Source organism: Gouania willdenowi, chromosome 15, assembly GCF_900634775.1.
Source record: "Gouania willdenowi chromosome 15, fGouWil2.1, whole genome shotgun sequence".
Classification (NCBI taxonomy): domain Eukaryota; kingdom Metazoa; phylum Chordata; class Actinopteri; order Blenniiformes; family Gobiesocidae; genus Gouania; species Gouania willdenowi.
Window position 1 is genome coordinate 4,595,313 of NC_041058.1, and position 26,446 is coordinate 4,621,758.

Here is a 26,446-nt window from a genome sequence, read left to right on the forward strand (position 1 = left end):
ATAAAGGCGAGGGATTTTTGGGGTCCATCCATAAAGTCAGCAAAATGATAATCCATTGTTCTATGAATCTGTGATAACCACATTTATTTATTTATCTGAATAATATCCAGGAAGTTCATTATTACTTGCGCCTTAGTATATGGTCATCTAAAGATGTAAATCCTTGTTTTAATCAGAAATAAAATGGATTAAAAGTGACCAAAAATGGTGAAAAAGGTGGTGAAATGGGATTTTTTTTTTTTAAAAAAAAAAAACAGAAATTGGATAAAAGTTGCAAATTAGAGTGACCAAAAACTGACAGAAAAAGAGTTAAAAGTGTCAATATTGGAAGAATTAGTAGAAACTATTGGTTTGAACTGGCAAAACATTGACATGACAAATCATGAATGGGGTTAAATTGGTAAAAATAAGCATGAAATATGGTGAAAAGAGGTGAAAATAATGGGTCAATATATGGGACATTAGGTGGAAAAGTGGTTTATAAGTGACAAAAATGTCTTGAAAGTGGAAAAAATGTGCAGAAAAAAGCATTGAAATCTGATGAAGAAGTAGCAGAATTGGGAGTAATGTAGCAAAAGGCATAAAAAAAGCAAAAATATGGCAAGAAAAAGTGATGAAAATAGGTTAAAATATGGTACGTTTGGTGTAGTTGCAGAAAAATGGTAAAAAAAAAACAAAAAAACTGAACAAAAATGGGCTCAAATTGTTTAAAAATATTCTTAAGACATTGGGAGGTGGTCGCTTCAAAAATCTGACCCCAAGGTTGAGAACCCCTGGTATAGAGAACATGCTACCTCCCATGCTGTGTGGCTGAGAAGGCAGCAATGCTAACCTTTGCAAAACCAATCAGAATTGAAATTACACATTGCGCATGGTTTCCCTCAACATAGCATATACACACCTGTACAGTACAGTACAGTACCTGCTCAGGCAAATAACAATGAACAAGATGCAAGAACATTTCCAACGATTGTGTGATTCCTAGTGTGGAACGAGCTAAACCTCGAGCTTTATCTTTGAGAAAAGCATAACATTAAAGCTGTGTGTAACACTGAGTTTTTATCAAACACTTGTCATTTCTTTCTGTATATTCAAATGCTGGAAGACAGGTTATTGCCTGGAAGCAAGGTGATTCAAGCAAGTATTTAACAAACATCAATCTGTACAAAAAATATGTCTCTAAACAGTAAAATCCTCACATTCCATTGTCTCTGAGATCTCAGAAAAAAGATAGAAGACCCAAGTATTTGCCAAATATCAGCTAAAATATATTTCCATGGATGACTGTGTATGTACATGTTAACTGTGAATAATACGGTTTATAGGAGTTCTTTCTTACAAACATGCCTGATAGAAAAGTTCAGAAAAACATTCAAGATTTAGTGCAGAAATTACCTGAAAAAGTAACGTGTGCTGCTCACCTCAAAGCGGTTTTTGAGCTGGTCTGTATTTCAAAGGCTCCGCCTCACCGTCTGCCTGTGCTGAGAGAACCGTCACATTTTATACGTAGATAATGACATGTTCAATGCTGTAATGTTATTTTAATGTAATCATGCAGGGTTTAAGTGTTTTTAATAGGAAGTGTGCCAGCAGACAACCTTTTCAAACCAAATGTCATCACTGTGGAGATGATTTAAGTCTCTTGGTTTGATTTTACATTCAGATTATTTCTAAAAATATGAAAACAATTAAATAAAATCCTTACTTTATCAACCCTCCTGTTATCCTCGGGGTCAATTTGACCAATAATACAATAATAGTTATTTTCTGGTTCATATTTTATGACTTTTCCTAATTGATTCAGCATAAAATGATCATGATGATATTTTTTCATTGTGCTGAACACATATTGCACACATTGCTGTTCGTCTGGGGTCAATTTGACCCCAAGCTGTTTCAGCTGTGTAAAACTTGTCTGTCTGTGTAACCCACGTGTGACCTGAAGGTGGCGCTGCAAAAAAGGTCATATCATCACCACAACCAATCGGGTTCATACCAATTATAATTGTAGCTGTAATTCAAAAAATCGGTTGCTGTAGTAATAGTGATTAAATTGTAATTAAATTCAGATAATTGACTTTTTTAACTGTAATTGGCATGGGAATGATATTAAATCTGTCAATTACAATTTAATTAGAAAGCTTACACAAGAGGAGATTAAGTTTTATGGGGTTATTTATTTCAGCTTTGGTAATTGTGATTAATTGAATTTGAAGTTCATTTATTTAAGTATTGAATAAATAAACAAAGTGGCTGACACGAAAAATTGGTCAACAATTTTCTAGATAATCATTTTCTGGAGGCAAATATCAGATTGACCCCAGGGGGTCAAATGTGTGAGTGATATTTGAGGATAATAGGAGGGTTAGTAGGAACTGAGTGGAATCCCTAATCTATAGATTACTGTGTCCTGCTGGAATGCATAGGTATATGCATCATATACTGTATAGTGAGAAGAAGCTGTTTGTTAGCTTTCTAAGCCTTTCTTTTATTAAACACATCCATCTGTGCGTTCCTTGATGATCGCAACTCATTAGTATCTTTGAGAATCTGATTTCCTGCCCACTTATTATGTTGTGTTATTCATATTGATCCTAAGAACTGTCGTGTTTGAGGAAATTACTTGAAGAACGTGTCAACACATCTGCAACGTTTGTCTTTTCTCACTGACGCCGTGAAATAATGCAAATTGACTCGCGACGTGGCCTCAATTAATCAAAAAAACGCACCATCGGCAACTTGAGGCCTTCGCCTGCTGTACGTACGTGACATGCAAACAGTGTCATACAGATGACTCAATAACAACCAGTGCATCATGCTGCTGCCTCCTCTGACAGAGGTGTTCCTGCTGCTGCTTTTTTTCTTCACACACTCAATCGGAGCGGATTTTCCCCTCACAACAAACAGCTCCAACTGTTTTTTTTCCATCATAAATCTGTCAACCCTATGTACAAACAGCGAGCTGCCACTCTGGATGTAACCTCCGAGTGTTAAAAGCAACACCGACATCTGAGCGACAACTTCGCGGTTCCTCGTTTTCCAAAACGTAAAGCAGGTGCTGCTTTCTTACCGCACTGATGCGTAAATGCAGCTAGCACCTAGCATAGCCAATGCTACACCAGTGAACTGGACATGACCAGATGCCAGTTGAATTCAGCTCCGTAAAGTGTCTGACTAATCCCTTCAGGAGAAGATGTCCTCTTTGTCAGTCTCTGGGGAGGCAGGTCTAGAAATGTCAAACAGAGGCTGTGGGGAGTCTGTGCTGGATTTCCTGCTTCTCAGGAGTTTCAGCGCCTCGTTGAGCTGCGCCTCCAGGCCCGACATCCGAACATTCAGGTTTTTGAGGTCGTCCTTAAGCTCCAGTTTGAGCTCCTGGAGAGACGCCTGGAGGCTTTGCTCTGGGATTGGGTAGAAGGGGTGTCTGGTTTCCGGAGGCTGGCTAGGGCTGCACTCCTGAGGCGTCGTGCGGAAGTCGCCCACTTTATCTAGCCGCAAGTCACTTTTGGTGATACCGCTGTCGCACGAGTCTGTCTTCTTCAATGACATTTGGGATTCGTGCACTTTTGTCCGTTCTGGTAAAGTCTCCATGGACTCAGCTTTGGAAACTTTGTTCCAGTTGTCAGATTTCCCGATGGACTCCTTGAAACGACCCCAGCCTTTGACTTTGGCTGGTTCCGAAGCCCGAGAACCCACTAAGGAAATGGGCACTGGCACCTGTAGCTTTGCTTTGTCCGTTGGAGACGTTGAGGACAAAGGAGACGAAGAGGAAGGCGTTGCGGGACTTTCCGTCACCGTCACAATGCTGGTGGTTGTAATTGCAGTTTTGGCCAAAGGAACGTCCACGTAGATCGGTCCCTTTTCAACATCTTGCTCGTCTAGTTCTGGTTTGTCCGTCGCCATTCGAGCTTCCTTCTGTTGTCGAAAGCGCTGGAAAAGTTTGCGTACGGGATGATCTGGTGGCAAGTTCAGAGGTGCTTCGTTCTTACGTCTCTGGCGTTCTTCCTCCTCCCGCTTGACATCACTGATTTTCCGGAAGACGATCTGAAAGAAAAATTCATCTTTAATGACAAAATGACCGACACCTGTCATTCAGGCATTAAGAGTGTTTAACAAACACAAAGATGACTCTGTGAGTAAATATGAGTTTAGAATTCTGTGTGTGTTCTCTGTAAATATCACCTTAGTGGGGCTATTCCCACGATAGAGAAGGTATTAAATGCACGTCAAGCCTTTGGTTGAGGGAAAAGAACACACACTAACAGTGTACAAGCTATAATAACGCACTTAAAATGTAACACAGCAAACATTATATATATCTGCTAATTTCTATCTTTAGAATTTAAAAAATTGTCTCTATTACATTACTTAATACTTGTCATCACTGATTTTACTGTTGTTCATCAGCCTTTAATTAATAATCCATGGTTGAAAGAAACTTAATCAATAATACCTTGTCATTCAGCTACATTTTACCTAGATTGGAAAAGAAACTATCTCTAACCCTTCATACAAAAGGCTTTCTGTCTAATAATAAACAATAAATGATTATGAGACACAGAGGCAAGCTAAAATGGCTTCATATAAAAGATTTTCAATATTCGCGAGTGGTGAAATAACCCAAAGCTGAGGTCCGACGAAGTAAGATAAAGAAAAATTGTTTTATATCCCAAAAGAGTAATCTTTATACTATAGATTAAAACAAAGATCAAAGATTTTTTTACATTCCCACATTCAGTTATGGGTTAATGAAAATAGTAAAAAAAAAGTCTTTTTTCAGATTTCAAGAGCCTTTCACCTAAGAACCAATGCATATGTGTGATTAATCATTAGTGATGTGAACAGTCTAGTACATACTGTAGCTCAAAGCTGGTAAAATTACAGGGAGCTGAGACATAAATGATAAGTTGTTTACAGAAGGACAAAACATGGTCCAGACCCAGACAACCTTTTTTCCATTTTTGAGGAGCTGGCATGTCCACCAGATAGGATGTAAAGTATATTCTGAGAGAGTAGGTGGACCTGCATTACTATACCAAATGTCAGTTTCCTATATGATGTAGTTCCTGAGATATTTGAAACTGAAAATAGGAGAAAATTGGGCCAAAATCAACACATCCCCCCTCACTAAATTGGACATGTCTCAAAAAGTATTCATCTGATAAAACAAAAAATGTATAGCGTGCCTATTGAAAAAATCACAGAACAATTGATAACAATTTGAGAATTTTTTGAGACCGAAGCGTGTGGAATGATCCAATAGCAATCAGCCAGTGGTTCTTTAAGTGATGAAATGGGCTTAAAAAGGCATGAAGCTGGATCCTTTAAGTCTCAGATTCATTATAACTTCACTGGTACAGATTTTAGAATATATTTATAATCACATTAAATATATAACACCATGAAATTGTCTTTGTTGTGTACTGAACCTTTAAAGTTGGTTTATCTACTTAACAGGTACATGGTTGGAATGGGCTAGTGATCAAAACTTTTTATTGGATTGTTTTTCTTGAGTTTGGGACCATCCATCATTTCGGAAAAGGTCAATTGCATCAGCATTTTTTTTTTTCTGTCACAGTCAGTTGCAGTGACTCTGTTCTCACAGTACTTGAATGCACATCATCTGCTGGATTTCCACAGTGGGCGTGAGCTCCATGTGAAAGCAGCCGTCTCCTCCTCATTCAATCATCTCCGGATTTCCCTGATGTATACGTTCAGGATGTACGGGACCCCGGTGAATAGTGACGTTAAGGTGGCGGAGGAGATTGCCTCTTTACATGCAGGTAATTCAATCTCTCTGGTGCTGTCTCCTGGGCAGGCTAACCTTATAATGAATGAGGTAATGATTGGTAGCCACACTTGTGTTGTTGATCACAGTTATTTCTGAATGAAGAATGCAAGAGTGGCTTAAATGTATGGAGACGGTTTAATGTCGGAGTATTTTTTTTACAAAGGGATGAGGTCAGGGCTGTTGTGTAACATGAATGGTGTGGCTGTCGGCTCACTGCTTTGTGGTGTCCCGCAAAGACCGACTGATGCACATTTTATGAAATAATTTTTTTGAAAGAGCCAGTGTTTCTTTACGCAGCCAAACAATGGAAAACAGGATCATCTTTTAGCCTGCAAAACACTTCAAACTTGTTATAAAGTATGGACCGCACTCAAACTGTGTAGATTTTTTAAACTATCTCTAACATATTTAATTTTTTGAAAATGTTTGAGGAAAAATTTACAATATTTCTGTTATACTTTGAACCAGGGGTTCTCAACCTTGGGTCCACAAGACACTGGGAGTGAGTCGCCAGGTGCCTTCAATAAACTAAGTATTGTTTTTCAACAATTTGAGCCATTTTTTCCCTTTTCCTGCTACTACACCCGACTTACCACATTTTAACCTATTTTCATCACTTTTTCTTGCCATATTTTTGCTCCTTTTAATGCATTTTTGCTACATGACTCCCTTTCTGCCACTTCACCACCACATTTCAATTTCCACTCTAAAGACATGTTCAGCACTTATAAACCCTTTCCACCACTTTTCCCACCTAATGTCACATATGTTGACCCAATATTGTCACTTTGAACCTATTTTCACCATATTTCATGAATATTTTTGCCATTTTAACCACATTCACGATTTGTCATACCCATTATTTGCCAGTTTCAACTAATTGTGGCAAATTCTTTTTAATTACATTACCAGAAACCTTCCATTTTTTCCACTTTAAAGCCTATATTGACACTTTGAACCCTTTTTACCACTTTTTCTGCCTTTTGGGTAACGGTAATTTGCAAATTTAAACCAATTTCCGTAAAATCCCATTCAACCACCTTTTCCACCATTTTTGGTAACTTTTAACCTATTTTAGTTCTGATTAAAACAAGGATTTACATATTTAAGATGACTATATACTATGGCACAAATAATAACAAACCTTCTGGATAACAGTGGATATTATTCAGATCAATAAATGAAAGGGGGTTATCACAAATTCATATAACATAGAACCAAAAGGTTGGGAAGCACTGAAAGGAAGCAGATTGTTGCACTCACTCTCTTTCGCAGGTTGTAGGTGAGCAGCAGGTTTCTGGAGAAGTGGTTGGAGAACGCCGTGTAGAACTCGAGCACCTTCTGCAGGGCGTCCCGTTTGATCACGTGGAGGTCGCAGTAGGTCAGGGCTCGGACGTTGGCGCAGGCCTGAGCCAGGGTCACCTCTTTCCAGAAGACATCCCCGAACACGTCTCCCTTACCTGCCCAGAGAGAAACCACTTCAGGCCAACAGTGCACATTATCCAATAGATGGAATTTAAGATGGTTATGAAAAAAGGATTTAAATCTGCAAAATATTCATAAAATGTTCTAAACTTTTTTCCAGCACAAATTAAAATGCTCACAGAACACACATCAGATAACAGTGTGGGATTTCTCACAATTGTTTTTATCACTTGTAGTGCAAAAAACTATTTCATAGATAGATAGTTAGTGTCCTATCGTCCGGGCAGAACACTCCACTCTCAGTTTGCTGGTCTGCTGGAAGTTCCTAAAATGTCTAGAAGTAGAACAGGAGGCAGAGCGTTCAGCTACCAGGCTCCTCACCTTTGGAACCAGCTTCTAGTCTTAGTACGGGACGCTGCTACTCTCTCCACCTTTAAAAGTAAACTCAAAACCCACTTATTTGCTAAAAGCATATATGTTATTATAGCAATAACCTAAAACGGACATGGTCTCGTTGTTTTGGTCACAATCACAGACCATTACACGTAAATGGTCAACACCTCAGACCATTGCGAGAGACCGTTACATTCAAAACCTACTTATTTACGAAAACGTACGCCGTATAAATGCAATAATTAAATGCGGCCAAGGTCCCCTCTGTAGTGATTGCTCTGATTACTACATGCACCTAGCACAAGATGAAACCTCATCTGTAGTGGGAGCATTTCAGAGCATGGTGAAGGCCGCAAGACGTTTAATATTAATATTAACCAAACCACTAGGACCGAGTGTATCATATTTTTCCTGCAGTCTGTGCCTTCTCCTCACCCTCCGCTCTCTTTTCTGTTTCATTTGTCTTGATGCTGAACTGGCAGTTCCTGATCGATGGTTCATGGCTCAACTAGTCTGGGACACTGATGGTCTATCCCTCTATCCTCTTCTGAATTGATCGTCCTTCTGTTCAATAACCCCAACCAGTCGAGGCAAATGACTGCCACCTCTGAACTTGGTTTTGCCAAAAATTTGTTCCTGTTGTAAATAAATAATAATAATAATAATAAGGGATTTATTTATTTCCACTGTCGCTAAATGCTTGTTCATGTAGATCTTGTTGGGTTCCTTCCTTCTTACTATGAATTTTATATTGTTAAGCACTTTTTGATGACTTTTTTGTATTTTGCACTAAATAAATAAAGTTTAATTGAATTGAATAGATAAGGATAGAAAACGATAGAAAATAATGGAAAAGGATTTTTAGAAAAAGATAGAAAATGATTGATAAATACATAATTAGATAGATAACATATTTTCATAACGTTTGTTATATTAAAATAGGGAACATTCCACTGCTCATTGACTCAGTTCAGGTATTTATACATGTTGCTGCTGCTACTGTCACTTGTGACTCATGAACAGAAATATTTTACATATGCAACGCTCAGCATGACCCAAATGGGAGCCGTAAAGACAGATTGATCATAAATCTATGGTTCTAAATCCTTGCAGTCCTTTTATATGTATGACGGGTTTATAACAAGTAATGTCCTAAAAAGGTTTTGTGAAGTGTTGAAGCATCTAGGAATCCTTTCTTTTTCCACTTGTAGTTTACATGTTGTCACCAGTCTCCAATTAGCTAATAGGAATCACATTCATAGTAACAACCAGATTATCATTCGGTGAGACTTGTAGCGGTGTTAAGTCTCTTCCCAGGTCAATGGTATCCATCTAACAGTGTGTAGATAGCAGTGAAGAGGAACCAATAGCAGGTTATTGACAGAACAACTACCCAGTGTGTTGTTACTGGGTTGTTCATGGCTTGCCATTTATTATTCTGTGAACCAGTTAATGGTTAAATAAAAGGAAATTGTTACAAAAAGGACAAAAGGTCTGTTGGGATTTCAGCGAACCAACAGAGACACAGAAACAATGTTTGTTCATGTGCAGTAACTGCATTGGGCTGATCAGACGAGGCATGTTCCAACCACTGAACATCCCAGTGGACTCGGTCCAGCTAGGTTAGAAACTAATGAGCAGTGTTGCTCAAGGACTGAAAACGTAGACAGTTACAGGGTTCAGAGCTGCAGCACAGCTTGGTTTAAACGTAATGTGGCCACCACTACATGCAATACAATCATCTACTCAGTAAATTATTTAAAATCTATGTCACATACAATCGTTCAGTCAGTCAGATTATCTGACTGAGGCAGTTTAGACAATTCAGTTCAGAAAAAGGCAGCTTACAGTTTAAATATGATCAATGTTACAACAAATTAACCAAGTTGTTCTTCAAAGCATTCGGCTTTCTCTTCAGTCTAATGAAATTCAAGACTTTTAAAACTTTTTAATGCCATTTGAAATTCAATTTAAGACCAACTTCACAGTAAACACAATTAGTCAATTTTTTTCCAGTGTTTAGTGCAGACGTGCAACTGGCGACACACACAAATACACAAAACGACAATAAAATACACAAAAAAACCCAGAATGAAACAAGAAGACATAGTCATCAACATCTCCCACCAGATTGGTTGTCATAACTCACAACCTTTTTCTAAATGTCCTAAATCTAACTTAGATGTATACATCTAAGATATTATCACATCATCAGTTACTAATTATCTTAAACGTTTTCTAAGAAAAGCCGTCCCCTTTGAAGATACCTCGAACTGAGTAAAAAAAAAAAAAAAAAAGCCCTAGGGCAATAACTCCAGAAGAAATAATTGTGTACTCCTCATTTTCGAACTCCATCAATGTATTGATATCCTGATGTCACACACCAAATTTGGTTATCCTATCTTAAAAGATTTCTGAGAAAAGCTGCCCCCTTTGAAGACACCTCGAACAGTGTAAAGAAAAACGAAACAAGGGCAATAACTCCGAAAAAGTAATCGCACACTTCTCATTTTCAAACTCCATCAAGGTATTGATACCCTGATGCCACACAGCACATTTGGTTATTCTATCTAAACTCCCTTTAACTCGGACGGACAGAGCTCAAACCTATATCCCCTCTTCCACTTTGTGGCGGGGGATAATAATAAAAGTCACTCAAAACACACAAGTTGACAACAAGAACAGCCAGAAATCTATAAAACAACAACAAAAATACAAAAAACAAAACCGGGCAATTTTTGTTAAATTTACATTTTACCATGTTGTTGAAAGTTGCTCCAAGCATGACGCACATGTGCACAGAGTCACGCTGTCACCACGTCACAGTTTTGTAGTTTGTTCCGCTGTCGTGATTGCGCAATGTTACGATAAATCATACATATTTTTAAAAACAAATGTTACCATTTATTTTGAAATGTGAAACTAATTACAATCATAAAATCATCTGTGTGTTATGTTATGTGTTAAAATGTAAGAATTTTGAAACATTGATTTAAGACACTTTAATGAGTGGCAATGAGTGGAATTAAGGCCATATTTTTAGATTACTGAATTTAATGTCGTTAAAGACTTTTTAAGGATCCGCAGGAACCTTGGCAAGGGTATTAGTAGTTTATGTTATGTAAAATCATTAAGAACAAAATCTGGAGTTTTTCCACAAATCTGTTGAACTTTTAATAAATTCTGTTAATTTTTCTTATTTAGGGATTTGTGATAAAAAAAATAACCAGGGCTTAATTTGGACCGGATTCTGCCAGAACAAGATCCATGGCTGTTTTTTTTGGGGCTGTTTTGGACGAATAAAAACGTAAGCACAGGTTTGATTTTAATTTTCTGCTGATTTATTAGAAGAGTTATGGCCTTATAGGTGTGCATACAATTTTGTAAATATTTTGTATTTATGAATTTTTATTGTTCTGAAAGTTTAGTGATAAGAGTGGCTAATTTAGTGCTGATTTTGCGCTGTCCTTGGTGCTGAAACATGTCAGATTTGACAGCTGTCGCTCATAGAGAGACGGATGCTCTCCGTCATGACAGATTGTCCGTGCTTCTTTAAGGCTGATCCATTTTTCTTTCATAAACATTTAGCTTAAATGGTCGTTTGTGTTAACGTGATATTATTGGCCCATTTAGTTATCTATTCAGAAAAATACAAATGTAAAGAAAACTCATTTTTCTGCAGGCTTTAGTAAACCAGACTCGATGAAACAGAGCAAACATCAGTGATTGTGAAGCTACCCTCAAAAAAAAAAAAGAATCGATGATCATTTTTGCCCCAGACAGCATGAGTAATACAGTATCTGTCTGTAGTATACAGTATTTTACACGTATTGATCTTGATCCTCTAAGGAGAAAGCAATAGAAGGGTTTTAGTTTTCACTTTAATGGAAAAGCCTGGGAAAATGTCAGTTGTTTTTTATTTACAAATTAAATTTAAGGTTTAAAGACGGTGTAAAGCAAATTCTGACATTTTCTTCTAAACACTTTAAATAGGTCAGTGATGTATTCCATAAAACATGTACAAAGCCATTCAACCATTTATAATGTAATTGTGGAGCTAGGCTTCACAAACTGAATTTCCAATTTATGTGTTCCAGATTTAGTGGGCGGGTCAGAAATCAGGGACTCATTAGCATAAACCCGTCCTAGCTGCTGAAGCACACCAAACTTCTGCGGCCTTCAGCGGGCGCAATTCGGCCCCTAGCCGAAAACAAACCACATATTCAGACTCAGGGGAATAAAGCGCGTCCACTGGTGCCACGTTTTAGATGAAATTAGCACGTTTATACACCGCAATTTTGTTTTTCGCCTCTAGCGGGCGCGGTTTTGACTACCCGGGAGGGATGCACATATTCGGACAGAGCAGACCTTTCCACTTACACCTCGTTTGGCCTGATTCAAGCACTTTTGGAAGCACTATCGACGCTGGAGCCGCTTGCACATTGCTCTCTCCCATAGACACAGATAGGAGGCGGTGCTCTTCCTGCGCATTGGCGTGGTTCCAGCGCCTCTAACTGACACGCCCCCCAGAGTTTCAGAGCAGAGAGAAGTGCTTGTTTTTCCATGATTTTGAGACCAAATTTTATATACTTGATTTTTTTAATCAATGACATGTTTCTGTGGTGTGACAAACTCATAACATAAATTTATTTCTGCTTTACACGGACTTTAACTGAGTGTTACAAATCTCATAAAATACAAATTAACTAATCAGCCATGTTATTTATTACAGCCTATCAGCATAGATCAACATGCTAGTGTCTGTAATTTCAGTGTTCAAATGTGTTTAAGTTTTTATACCTTTGAATCTCCTAAAAGTGTTGAAATATTCAAAGCTTTAGTTCTTCTTCTTCTTCAAAAAAAACATTTATGCACATTTCTGGACCAATCCAACCACCCCCTCATGACTGCCTGTTTGGCAGCTTCTGTTTTCACCTTGATTTTTTTCTTCTCCAATTTCACATGATTTGAATAGCTCCCTAATGGGATTTGACTGAAACTGAAAACATCACTGTTTATTATGTTACATAGAGGATCGTTTTTCCTGTTATAAACAAGTTCTTCTCCAAATCCTGAGTTCATCACTCAGCAGAAAGCGATCCCCAAACGGCTCAGCTTCCACCGCAGTGAAAAGCTGCTGCACGCACAAAATGTGACAGCTTTAAGGGAACGTTGCTCTGTCACTTCTCTTTAAAAACATCCAAACAAAGTCACATGTGCACACCTTTATTTCTGTGTGACAGCTTTCTTCACTGTGTGTGTTTCTCAAAGGATACATATGAGCTGAAGTGGAGCACCTCCTCTGACAGTGGTGCGAATGGGATGCCTTGACCGCATCCGTCATGAAATAAACATGCACTAAGTGCTAAATCATGTGACTAAACTGCAAAAAAAAAAAAAAAAAAAAAGTAGCAGAAAATGCATGAAAAACATTCTTTTATCACACAGCAGAACCATGAACTAAAAACACGTCATAAAAGCCCTTTGAGGTTCTTTAGCTTTTTGTCTTTCGGAATATAAAAAGTTGTTTGGATTTTCTTTTTAAAACATTAAAAAAACTATAAAAAGGACAGTGTTTAAATAGTCTTAGGTGGTTTGGTAATGTAATGGTCATGGGCTCTCTTTTTATTGAGTTTTGTTTTGGTTCAGTTTATGTTTTTTGCCTTAGTTACTGATTTATTGTGTGGTAAATCTTTGTTGTGGTTCTTCCAAGTCTCTTTGTGCATGTATCCGTCCCTTCCTGTGTATGGAACCCCTGAGCTGGCCTGAAATTACGCCAATCTCCCTCTTGTCTTCACTCAAGTGTTTCTCACCCCCTGATTACCTTCTCTGCACTACTGAAGTAGGATAGTGGATTGAATTGGACGTCTTGTATACCTACACGTTGTATTCCTGTTTAAGTTTTCCAGTTTCTTTGACTTTTTCCTGTGTTTTCCCTTTAAGTACTATTGTTTTATGCCACTTTTTGGGGTTTGACCTATTCTGAATTTGCTCTGTAATTTTAAACTCCTAAGGTTTTTATTCTTTATTCTTGCTTCCTTCTTCTTTATCCTCTGCATTTGAATGACATTCTAAAAAACGGTATCTATTGATAACTCAGGTAAGTTTACATGGATAACTTTTTGAAATGTGGTTACATGTGCTTCCTCCATAAACTTGACCTGCTCAGGTGGATTTTTAAGAAGTGAATGACAGATTCAGACTCTGGCATTTGGAATCTGTTTCTCAAGTCCCTTTCGCGTCATTTGTGGATCCAATCACAACAACGCGGTAAAATCCAGAGTGACAGTAGTGCTGCTACGAGCAGAGCTCACACAGACTTCAAGTCAATTGATTGATTACTTTTTTACTCTCACAGGAGCGCAGCAGATGAGTGGCAGCACGGCAGCAGTGTCTGGTCGGCTGTTTGAGACGTATCGATTGAGTTACTGAGTCCTTTTTTTTTTTTTTTTCACTAGTATTTGATAAAAAAACGAACGTGGAAAAGTTTTCCACATTCGCTGTATAGCAAATGATCAAATCTGAAAAACAAATCTGATTCCAGTGCAGTATGACTCAAACGAAGCATGACAGATTCTGGCCTGTAAAACTCTTCTTGCAAATGCTGCATGAATTATTTTTCAAGATCTTCTAACATTCTGTGCTAAAACTCTCACAATTATCAAAACACTGTCACAAAGTTAACATGGATGTTCATCTCGTCAGCAACCAAATAAATTAAAACCCTTTAGGGAGTGAACTGAAGCTTGCAAGGGCAAAGAACTTCTTGATGATTTGCTGCATCCATTCAGACTAAAGAACAAGGACTTTTTAAGAGCCCACAATACATTTTAATAGCGCTTGTTATTTTGCATCCAATAATGTTGTTTGATATATTGTTTGGTTCTCTAAATCTAACCTGGATATTAGCGTTTTCACTTCCTTTTTCAGTCATTTTCTTCTGACGATGTCACCCAAACATTTATTTGGTACTCGTATTTGTTGTGTGAAAAGTCAAATGTTAAAATTAGCTGCATTCCACTGAAAGTCAATTATTCTGGGTTTATGCTGCTGTAAAAAAAAAAATCAACAATAGCAACAGCCAGTGGACCAATACTGTCATGTCATCCAATTAGTGTGGTTCAAAAAGAGAATTAAAGTCACATGTTGCACAAGGAAATATCAAGTAAGAAGAGTAAAGGGATCCTCTACTGTTTTTAGAGGTTTGGCCTAAAATGACTTCTATCCTGAGGGTTTGTGTGTCTTCAACAGTCCGTGATTATTTGCTATCTTCAGCAACCAGAGCGTCAGCCACGCACCATTTAAGGGAGAGTAAAGCTGTGTCGTAAATGTCATACTAACGTGCTACTCATACTAAGACTGATGTCAAAATGAGTACTATATGTAGTGCATTCATTACATAGTATGGAAAGATTGAGTATGTGAGAAATACCCAGATGCTAAACTATACACATTTTTTAAGTATGCGTTGTGGGCACACTAGTCATACTTATCATGATGCATTGCGAGCGGAACGTAAAATGATCCTGGGATTGGCTTCAAGCTAAAAATCAAACATCCCCTTTTAAAAACAAAAGCATCTATTCTTGTCTTCCATTAGTTTTTAAGGTTTGTAAATAGGCCTCTTGTTTTGAAGTTATTCGGAGGTTTTGTCAGAAGCACAATGGCGGGTCTCCGAAAATCTCCAAAATTTCTGCAAGTTTTATGGATCAAATGAGCACATGTTGATATTCTACTTGGTCACTTTCTCACTTAAAATGTTTTCAGAACTTTCAAAGTAAAGGTGGAGAATCAACAGAGATATTTAGCCTCAGTGTGTTTCAGGTTGTTGTCGTTGTAGGTTCCAAATGAATTTTGGGAAACTTGGAAGTATACTTCAGTGGGAATCATACTTATAGTATATAGTAGACAGTATATACTCAGTGAGTTTGTAGTGTGTAGTAGGTTAGTATGCGATATCAAACACAGCCTAAACGTCACTTAGGAGAGCTCTTCTTCCCTGCTTCATTGTCTACTACAAAACCTCAGAGTTGGAACTTTCGCCCCCTGCGCTCACATATTTTTTATTCTCTTTCGGTATCAGTATCTTTAACTTTTAACTTCCGTTTTTTTGGGGCAACCAAAAGCAGTACAAGTTTAAGTAATTTTGACTAAAAAAGTTTTTTTAATGATCTAAAAATCAGGTTGAATGCTTCACTCCAATAAAAAACAATGGGATGTTTACAGGCAGTGGGGCCGTGTCACATCATCAATCATGTGATTTCAAGATGGCGTTACACAGGCTCTAAAACTATATCGTAGTCCCATTTTTAAAAGGCAACAAAATTAACATGGTGCATAAAAATGCATTTTGTTAGGCATAGATCTTCTAATAAGTACTTTTCAAAGATTTTTGGCCAAACTTGTAAAAACAGTGGAGGATCCCTTTAAAGTGTTCAACTCACCTAAAATGGCAACCACCTCATCATCCTGAATGACCTCCAGTGATCCGGAGACCACAAAGCAGAGGCTGTCCACACTTTCCCCAGCGTGGTAGATCAGGTCCCCGGGGGCGCAGTGGATAGTCTGAAACTCCATGGCCAGGGCTCGGAGGCATCCATCGCTGGCCAGTCGAAACGCCGGGTGCTCCTTAAAAACTTTGCGGTTCAGATGGACACAAATGTCAGCTCTCATATCCTTTGGACAAATCTGCAACACCTGCAGGCAAAAAAGGAGACAAGGAAACAGGGATGGACAAATTCTGTGGGTTTTATCTTACATAAACCATCTTAAAAATGACAACAAGGTCCTGATCTAGACCCTTACTATCCACATTTTATTTGTATCTCTTCGTATTTCTGATTATTCAAGGTCTAACCTAATACTTACTCTTGTGCAAGGCCGGAAAACATTGGATCTAGGCTTGATGAAAACCAATGGATACAGTTAATTAAGAGGTGTGATTCCCATTAGAAACAGTGGGAATGTGTTGTTGTGATTCAACATTTATTCAGTGACCGTATTGAACCTTCTATTTTACAGTCATGAACGAAGTATTGGCACCCCTGGAATTTTTTTAAAAAATGCAAAATTTCTCCTAGAAATAGCTCCAATTCCAAAAGTTTTTGTGTCTTGTAACCTTGAAATTGTTCATATTTTTGCACAATATTTGCTTCTTAAGTCCTTAGACAGTTCTCGATTCTTCTTTCTCTTCTCCATGCTTGGCGTGACACACACAGACACACAACTTAATTTAAAAGAATGTCAACAATTTTGTCTGGTTCATTTTTTAAATTTTGTGTCAAATTATGTACACTTTGGCTTTTTTCTTCTGCGTTTTTGTGTTTTCGCAATGCATATAATGGAAATATACACATGTATACCCAAAACATTTGTAATTGTAACTATTTTTAGAAGGGGTGCCAATACTTTTGTCCATGACTGTGTTATCAATGTATTGTTCTGTGGTGCAATTAAATCGAAGAACAATGCAATGCTTGTGATGAGGCTGCCAGATGTGCAAAAAAATAATAACCCTCCATACCTAATGGAGCTCAACAAAACATGAAGGTCAGAGCAGTGAAGCACATCTGGACTCACATGAACTTAAGGTGCCACGACATGTGGGTCGAGCTTTGCCATCAACACGCATTCTCATATACATCCACTGCAATTAATTTAATCATTTATTCTACAATGGAAAACAAATAATGGTTTAATTCTCACTGATTGGCAGAATTGTTTACTTATCTAATAAACATGATACTTGGGTAAATAAAGAGATTTGATATTGAAAATGAATGTCAAGCAGAGACATAGCAATGATATAAGATGATATCAGATGTAGCATTTTTTTAAAATAGGAATAGAGATAAATTGATATTAGCTGGGCTTCCATCACCTTTGAAAATGCACAAAATTTAAATAGCGCAATAACAACTGGTAATGGAAACACTCAAATATCGCTAAAAAGGTTTTACGCTTTCATGAGGAGGTTTTTCAGACATTTCGATACTGAAATTCAAAAGTGCATTAAAAACACTTTTTTCGCAATTACACGCCACAGAATGTGACGTACAGTACCTGGTCACATGACCACCTCTCTCTGAGAAAACATGGCGTGGTACATGTGTACAGAAGAGGAGACAGACATTTATTAGCCTTATACTTAAAAATTATTACTGCCATATTAGACACTGAAAGCGTCCATCGTCCAGCCCAAAACAACCTTCAATGGAAACATGTTCAAAGCGTGATTATACTTTGTCCAATATTTAGAAATATCGCTTTTATTTTGCAAAAAACTGTAATAGAAACTCAGGTATTGTTAACTTTGTGCTGTGTTTTGGTTTTAGGGAAAAACTTGGCTTTTTTAACAGTTATAAATGCAGATTTAGGGCAAATCTTTTCTGATGCACTGAGTAGTTCTCTATCTCTTTTCACTTTCTATTCATTTAAACATGTATTTTTTTCATGTTTTAACCATTGAAAATCTCTCTCTTGCAGTCTGTGCTTTCCTTCCTTAAGGATTTTGGAGCAGATGATTACTTATCTGTAATTCTGGGTGCAATTTGTTTGGCAATTCCTTATTTTTGTTCTCCTCTCCCTTTCCATGAATAACAAGCAGTTGAGTAACAGTTTAAATTGGACTGATATGGATCATATGCACGTATATTTGTACTGTTAAGTGATTATATGGATGCTTGTAATCATCTGGAGAACCAAATCAGGTCTCCAGGCTATCACATGTTTCAGATGCTAGGAATGGGTGAACTGGAGAAGATAAATATGTTGTTCTGCTTTCTGTTTTTAATCAAAATGTAAGGATACATACTTATTTTTTCAAGAAATATGATATATGTTCTTCCTTATGTGTGTCGCTGTGATTAGATGACTAGCTTGATGTCGTCTTCAGGGGAAAATTATTGGACTGTTTTCTTTTCCCAATCCATAAACACGCAGGTAACAATATTTAGTCTGTCACAACCTGCTTTATTCTTCCTCCAGGCGCAATACAAATCATAATTATGTCTTTCAAAGTTATTTTGGTCATAATAAACCAACCACCCGACCACAATGCTTGAATTGATTGAGCTTTCAATAAAGCAGTGCAACCAACCAATCATCCTGCTTTATATAAACAGTTTCCACAATTTGATTTGTACAGTGGGTGATGTTCTTCAATATGGCTTTAAAAAAATGAAAAACATGGACATGAAACCTGTAAATGTGCCAAAATAAAACTCAAAATGTGTTATATAGTAACAAATGTGCACTTCAGTTTAGATAAAAAGTTTGGTACTTTGATATAAAAGATGCAACATTAACATTTGGAATAACAGAACTAAAAATACTTTGGAGATTATCTCCATCAACCATTGGCCCAACTAGTATTAAAGTGTCCTTACTTTACTAGTGTTCAAAAAAATGCATTGTACCTTGTCTTGGCCTATGCTCCAAGACAAAATGCAATACAACCTATTGACCAGTACAAAAGTCTTTCTTATTTAGATCATCTCAAATATGGAATAAACTACCTAAAAAACTGAAGAACTCAACAAATTTGCATGTATTTAAAAAAAAAAAAAACCTAAAAAATCTGTTGTACATGAGATCGAGACATGTATTGTTCTATTACCGTTTTTATCATTGTATATGTATTTGTACAGTGGGGCAAAAAAGTATTTAGTCAGCAACCAATTGTGCAAGTACTCCCACTTAAAAAGATGAGAAAGGCCAGTAATTTTCATCATATGTATAAAATTAACAATGAGTAAAAAAATGAGAAAAAAAATCCAGAAAATCACATTGTAGGATTTTTAATGAATTTATTAGTAAATCCCTTGGTAAAATAAGTATTTGTTCACTTACAAACAAGCAAGATTTCTGGTTCTCACAGACCTGTAACTTCTCTAAGAGGCTCCTCTGTCCTCCACTTGTTACCTATATTAATGGTAGCTGTTTTAACTCGTTATCAGTAACACATGCCAGGGACTCAAATCCTGCAGTGCCATACGTGTCCCCTTGTTTAAACCAGTACATGTCTGGACCCATCTGAAGTTTGCTAGAGAGCATTTGGATGATCCAGAAGAGGATTGGGTGAATGTCATATGGTGAGATGAAACCAAAATAGAACTTTTTGGTAAACACTCAACTCGTGTTTGGAGGAGAAACAACACCATTCCTACTGTAAAGCATGGGGGTGGTAACATCATGCTTTGGGGCTGTTTCTCTGCAAAGGGACCAGGATGACTGATCTGTGATTTTTTGGTATACCTATGATGAAAATTACAGGCCTTTCTCATCTTTTTAAGTGGGAGAACTTGCACAATTGGTGGGTGACTAAATACTTATGTGAATAGTAGTATATTCTGTTTTTGCTGTTGCATATTTATTGTAAATATTTTTGCTGCATTTAATTAGGAACCACAGGAAGAATAGCAACCACTATGGTGGAAGCTAATAGGGATCCCAATAAACAAAGAAGAATTTCTTCTTCGTACCTTTTCCGTGTCTATTCCTCGTGACATGGACCAGGTGGAGGCGATGTAGTCCATCACTCTTTCACTCAGTCCCTTGGGGACCTGGTAGAGTTTGAGGAAGTCACGGACACTGTTGAGCATCTCGTGGTAACGGTTGGTGTTGGCGTACATCTGCTGGAAGATGGTGGTCACGTTACCAAAGATGGTGGCGTAAAGAAGGGCTGGAGAGGAGATGGAAAACAATTCATGCTTGAATACAATCTAAAGCACCATGAAATTTACTAATTTACTTAAATAAATCACAAAGTTTTGTTAGAATGTTTAATTTTGGTTTTGAACTCGTCTTTATGACTATTTAGGTAGAGATTTACACAGTTTTAAATGAAAAAAAATCAATTGAAGCTATAAGCCCTTTAGGATTCTCAAATGGGTTTAAAACATTACACATCAAGGAGATTAAAACCAATAAAGAGTCGTGAAAAGCTAAAATCCCAGCTGTAGCATATAGATATAAATTCCACTGGGAGGGTTTGGAAGAATTTAAAATGAAAATAACATCTGCAAGTGGATGATTATAATGACATTAAAATAGTTTCTTAAATGAGAACAGAAGGCTTCCTCTGATTTTGCTTTCTTACACTCTGCACGATGACTTCCTGGTCGATCACTTGGGAAATAAACGTTTACGACCTATCGATCCCTCTAAAGCAGAAATGGGCCACTTGTTACACAGCGGGGGCCACACAAATGTGATTGTTTAATCTCAGGGCCATATAATCAACATTCATGTTGATCAATCTGAGCATTAATAAAAATAAAAAACAATAGGAAAAAACAAAGCGTTTTGTGTGTTTTTTGTAGTTTTGTGTATTTTTTAGGTCACTGTGTGTATTTCTTTGTTGTTTTGCAAATTGTTTCTCATTTTGTGTGATTGTTGTCTTTTTTATCCATTTTGTGTATTTTTGTTCTCGTTTTATGTATATTTGTTCTAAGTATTTTTAGAGTACTTTTCTTTTGTGCATTTATGTTGTCATTTTGTGTGGTTTTGTCATTTTGTATATTTTTGTTCTCATTTTGTGTATACTTGTCGTTTTGTGTCTTTTTTGTGTAGCTTTGTTGCCGTTGTACGTATTCTGTTATTTTGTATATTTTGTTGTCATTATGTGCATATTTGTTGTATTTATGTATTTTAGTAGTCATTTTGTGTATTCTTGCTGTAATTTGGTGTAGTTTTTTTGCCGTTTTGTGTAATTAGTTTTTTTGTATATTCTTGTTCTCATTTTGTGTTTATTTGCTGTTTTGTGTATTCTTATTCTCATATTGTGTATTTTTGTTGCTGTTTTGCGCTATTTGTCATTTTATGTATATATATTTTTCTCATTTTGTGTATATTTGTGGTTGTTTTGTGTATTTTTGTTGTCATTTTCCGTTGTTTTGTTACTGTTTTGCGTAATTTGTTATTTTGGATACCTTTTTCTCATTTTTGTTGTCATTATGTGTGTTTTTGTTGTCATTGCGTGTTTTTGTTGTAATTTTGTGTATATTTGATGTCATTTTGTGTATTTTAGTTGTCATTTAGTGTGGTTTTGTTTTTTTTGCTTGATTCGTTATTTTGAATATTTTTGTTCTCATTTTCTGCATATTTGTTGTTGTTTTGCGCTATTTGTCATTTTATGTATATATATTTTTCTCATTTTGTGTATATTTGTGGTTGTCATTTTCTGTTGTTTTGTTACTGTTCTGCGTAATTTGTTATTTTGGATACCTTTTTCTCATTTAGTGTATATTTGTTGTCATTGTGTGTTTTTGTTGTAATTTTGTGTATATTTGATGTTATTTTGTGCATTTTAGTTGTCATTTAGTGTGGTTTTGTTGTCGTTTTACTTGATTCGTTATTTTGTATATTTTTGTTCTCATTTTGTGTATATTTGTTGTCGTTTTGTGTATTTTCGTTGTCATTTTCTGTATTTTTTTTGGTGTTTTTATAGAGGGATTCTGTACTTTTTGTTCAGGGGCCTCCAGAAGCCCATTTTCTGCTCTAAATAATAGTAACTACCCAATGTTGTGATGCAGCCACGTCCTGCAAACCAAGCCATTTTCTCACTTTTTGCTTTTCTTCTGATGAAAAGAAATGAAAAGAAAAGAAAGATGAGAGCAGAGCATCCTGGAGGTGGCTGAGTGTGGTTGAACTAGTGCAACAGCTTGTGAGAGTGGATCAAAGCCATCAGACGCCGATATGCGTATGCGCGTGTGTGTGTGAACACACTTTTCTCTGGTCCTAATTAGACCAAGGTAAGGTAAGGCAAGGCAAGGCAAATTTATTTGTATAGCGCATTTCATACTCAAGGCAACTCATGATAAAACATTCAATTGTTTGAAATCAATAAGGTCTATAAACGACTAAAAACAGCTAGAAGGAACGAAGAGAAAACATGCCCGCCACACATTTCAATTATTCTCAGACATCGACATTAACCTGTGCACCAACTGCATGTGTATGGGTTGTTTACTTAACAATAAAAAAAGTTCTAAAAAAAAAAAAAAAACAGCACGGGGGGGAATATTGCCAATTAAAAAGCACAAAAAAACACAGCAACTTTTCCCCTTTTGTCCCTCATGGCTCAGCTGTGAAGTCACGATATCCAGCCTTGCATGGATGTAAGATTCTTATTTACAGCTTAGCCTATATGAACCAAAACTCATATCTCATTATTTTTTCTCAAAATCGCGATACATGATATAAATCTCGATCAATTTAATTAAAATAAAGTCTTCCCAGAAGACAATTCTGATGACACACAGACATTTATTGACAAACAGACACAGAATGTGTGTCACTTGTGATTTTTTCTCCTATAAGGGACAGCACGTGTGAGTGAGTTCTGTAGTGTGGCTTGTATAGGGAAAGATACGGTTAGGACACATTCAGAAATCAATTTAAATGTGTTTTCCATGCTTTTCCGAGAAGTTGCAAAAGCAGCGACTCCTAAATCGAATATTTTGATACAAAATAAGCAATAAAAAAAATCCGTATATCGATATAGGCGATATTGTAATTTTCTATATCCCCAAAACAGGGTTCTTACAGCTTTAGTCTAATTAATTAATTTTCTTGTCATTTGAAATCAAATTTAAGAGCAACACAAAAATACACAAAATGATAGTAAAAAACACAAAAAAAACAGACTAAAATAATCAAAATCACTTCAAAAACACAAAAGATGACAAGAATAATGGTACAATGGACAAGTATAAAGGATAAATAAAGGTTAGATTGAGGATCAGGATAAAGGATAAATTATTTCTTTTTTTTACTTTTATCTGTAATTTTTTTTCTGAAGATAAAAATAAAAATATAAATATCAATAAATATAAATAAATAAACATTTATATAGTGCTGCAGGTGATATTGACTTGTTTTTGTAGTTGGTTCAGCAGTCGCGATACGGTAAATTATACATTTTTTTAAAAAACAAAAGTTACCATTTTGTTTGAAATGTGAGACTAATTAATGACAATTTAATGCCTTTTAAGACTTTTTTAAGGAACCCTGCCAAACAGAAAATATGATGTATCTTGAATCTCGATATATCTCCCAGCCCTACTTAGCATCATAAAAACTGTAATGCTAAGTATGGGGCTGTATGTTTGTTCTTTTTGCAAGTGCATGAATACAAACCAAAATAGACTTTTAAAAGCCCATTAGGTGAAAAAAATGATTCCCTCACGATCTGTTTTTGAAGTTGCCAAAGTTTTGAGGACGCGTGTTATCTCCAGCCTGAGTACAGATGGCAACGTGCAGCGCTCTAAATACGCTGTGATAAAGGAAACTCAATCGGTCCCCGCTGAGCCCAGCGCCATCTCGTCCTCTCTGTTCTTGCTGATGTACACAAACATCGACGCGTGCTGCTCGCCATCTAACAGCTGGCTTGTTTGAAGGTAGTTAAAGGCAGTTGTCAGATATCCAAGCCCTAGGCTAGTACTGGTTACTATGGAAACAGGACATATGTATTAAGCCACTACTACCCCCTTCCTTTGCTTTCCTCCTCTTCACTCTGCCTTCCTCTTCCTCTCCCCCCCCCCCCCAATCCCTCGTCACTCTGTGATCTTCTACTGCCAGCAACGATCCAGTGCTGCTGCTGGTAAAAATAGGACAGTATCAGGGCATTTATATTTCATAGAGAATAGCGGCAGACTTCACTGGATAGCATCCACAACCAAAGGGCTCCGTGTTGTTGGGTAAGGAATTACACTTTTTAATTCTAATTTTTAATACGGGCTCGAAAAAGTAAAAACTCTGTGAATAAAGATACGTTGTTAGGAAATGGAAGGGTCCAAAAGAGTCCAAAAAACTGATTTACTGCAAAATAAATGTTCAAAGCCTCAGCATGAACCACAAAGAAACCTTTTATATAGTTTTGACAAGTATGTGTATATTTTTTTTCATATCATATTTAGAGCATGGGTTCACCAGATGCCTTCAAGAAAATAAGAATATTTTCTGAACAATTTGAGCCCAATTTTGTTTTTACCCTTTTTCTGCAACTACACCAAACTTGCCATATTTTAACCTAGTTTAATCACTTTTTCTAGCCACGTTTTTCTCCTTTTAATGCATTTTTACTACATTACTCCCAATTCTGCCACTTCTCTTTCAAATTCTAATGCTTTTTCTGCACATTTTTCCACTTTCAAGCCATTTTCAGCACTTATAAACTTTTTCCACCACTTTTCCAACCTAATGTCACATATGTTGACCCTTTATTTTCACTTTTAACCTCTCTTCACCATATTTCATGCTAATTCTTTGCCAGTTTAAACAAAATTTTCCTACTTTTTAAATGACATTAAACCAATTTCTGTCACTTTTAAGCCAATATTGACACTTTGAACCCTTCTTACCACTTTTTCTGTCAGTTTTAGTTACTTTTACCCAATTTAATTTCAGATTAAAACAATGATTTACTTCTTTAAGATGACTATATACCAGGGCCCAAATAATAATACTAAACTTCCTGGATAACAAGGGATATTTTTCAGATAAATAAATAAATGTGGTTATCACAGATTCATAGAAAAATGGACCATCATTTTGCTGACTTTCATTTATCTTTTTTTACCCTATCGTTGAACCATTGATCCCTGTATACAGGGTTCCTACAGCTTCAGTCAAATTAAATTTAAGACTTTTAAAGACTCTTTATTGCCATTTGAAAATACATTTAAGACCAACTTCAGAGTAAACACCATTGTTGGGGGAAAAAAACATTATTTATATAGGGTTAGGGTAATGTTTTTCCACTGGTGGTCCCCAAAGAAAATACACCAAATGACAGTAAAATACACAAATAAAACAGACTAAAATAATCAAAATCACTCTAAAAACACATAAAATGACTACAAAAATAGCCAGAAATCTATAAAACAACAAAAAATAAAAACCATTAAGAAAACTCTTCGTTGGACAGGCAAATTTTGTTGAATTGACATTTCTCCATGTTGTTGAAAGTCCCGCTGCAACCACGTCATTGTTTTGTAGTAGGTTCCCCTGTCGTGATTGCGCAACGTTACAGTAATAATTATCATACCTCTGTGTTAAAATGTAAGACTTTTGATTTAAGACATTTTAATGACAATTAAGGCCTTGTTTTTAGATTCATGAATTTAATGCCTTTTAAGACCTTTTAAGGATGTATGTTTATTCTCTGATCAGCCTTTTGTCCCTCTCCCTGTGTTACCAGTAGTAACCTGCTATAAAAGCTCCAGTACTTCAGGAAATGCTGGACACTGTTTGAGACAATGTGGAATACGATTGGCTGATAAATATAGCAGAGTTGTTTAGAAAGTGACATGCATTAAAAATAATTTCAAAGGTTGTTTTTTTTCCCCCTCCCACTTCAACAGCCCTGTCAGCTGCGTTATTAAACCGACATGTTACAGTGCAGCCTGTCACTCCCTTCACCATTAGCCCCTTTACTTCAGTCTGCTCTGTGATATTGTGCTGAATTATTAAGTTTTCTGGGAGCGTATTTAGAAAGAAAAAAAATAATGCAGACTGTCACACAAAGGAAGAAGCCACATAGATTGTGTTTCTGTGAAGCCTAAGGATATTAATCATTCACTACAGATCTACATTAGCTGTGAACGTCTCTAATTCTTGTCAACTAATGGGTTTCATTTTTCTTTCATTCTTTCTTTATTATCATCATTTTTACACAACAAAACAACTAATCTACATCTAATGTAAGGAGGAGGGAAGTATTTTTCCAGCGTGCATGTATTAACCCCCTAGTTGCTGACTGCAGTGCTGTGTCATTATGTGAACGTGGGGAGCATTAACCCACCCCGTCAGATCAATTTAACACAGATCCCCCACTGA

The 26,446-nt window shown here is 36.6% G+C and overlaps 1 protein-coding gene across 3 annotated transcripts in view; it reads right to left on the reverse strand.

The window, feature by feature from the left end:
- The window catches only part of kcnh1a (potassium voltage-gated channel, subfamily H (eag-related), member 1a), a 67,112-nt gene continuing 40,666 nt past the window's right edge, over positions 1-26,446 (reverse strand). For all 3 annotated transcript variants that reach the window (XM_028467873.1, XM_028467871.1, XM_028467874.1), the window contains 4 exons: positions 20,089-20,288; positions 16,051-16,303; positions 7,052-7,248; positions 1-4,041 (listed from right to left, as the gene is read on the reverse strand). In XM_028467873.1, the coding sequence (XP_028323674.1) occupies positions 3,184-4,041; positions 7,052-7,248; positions 16,051-16,303; positions 20,089-20,288 (1,508 nt within the window). In that variant the 3' untranslated portion in view covers positions 1-3,183. The remainder of the gene's footprint in view (positions 4,042-7,051; positions 7,249-16,050; positions 16,304-20,088; positions 20,289-26,446) is intronic.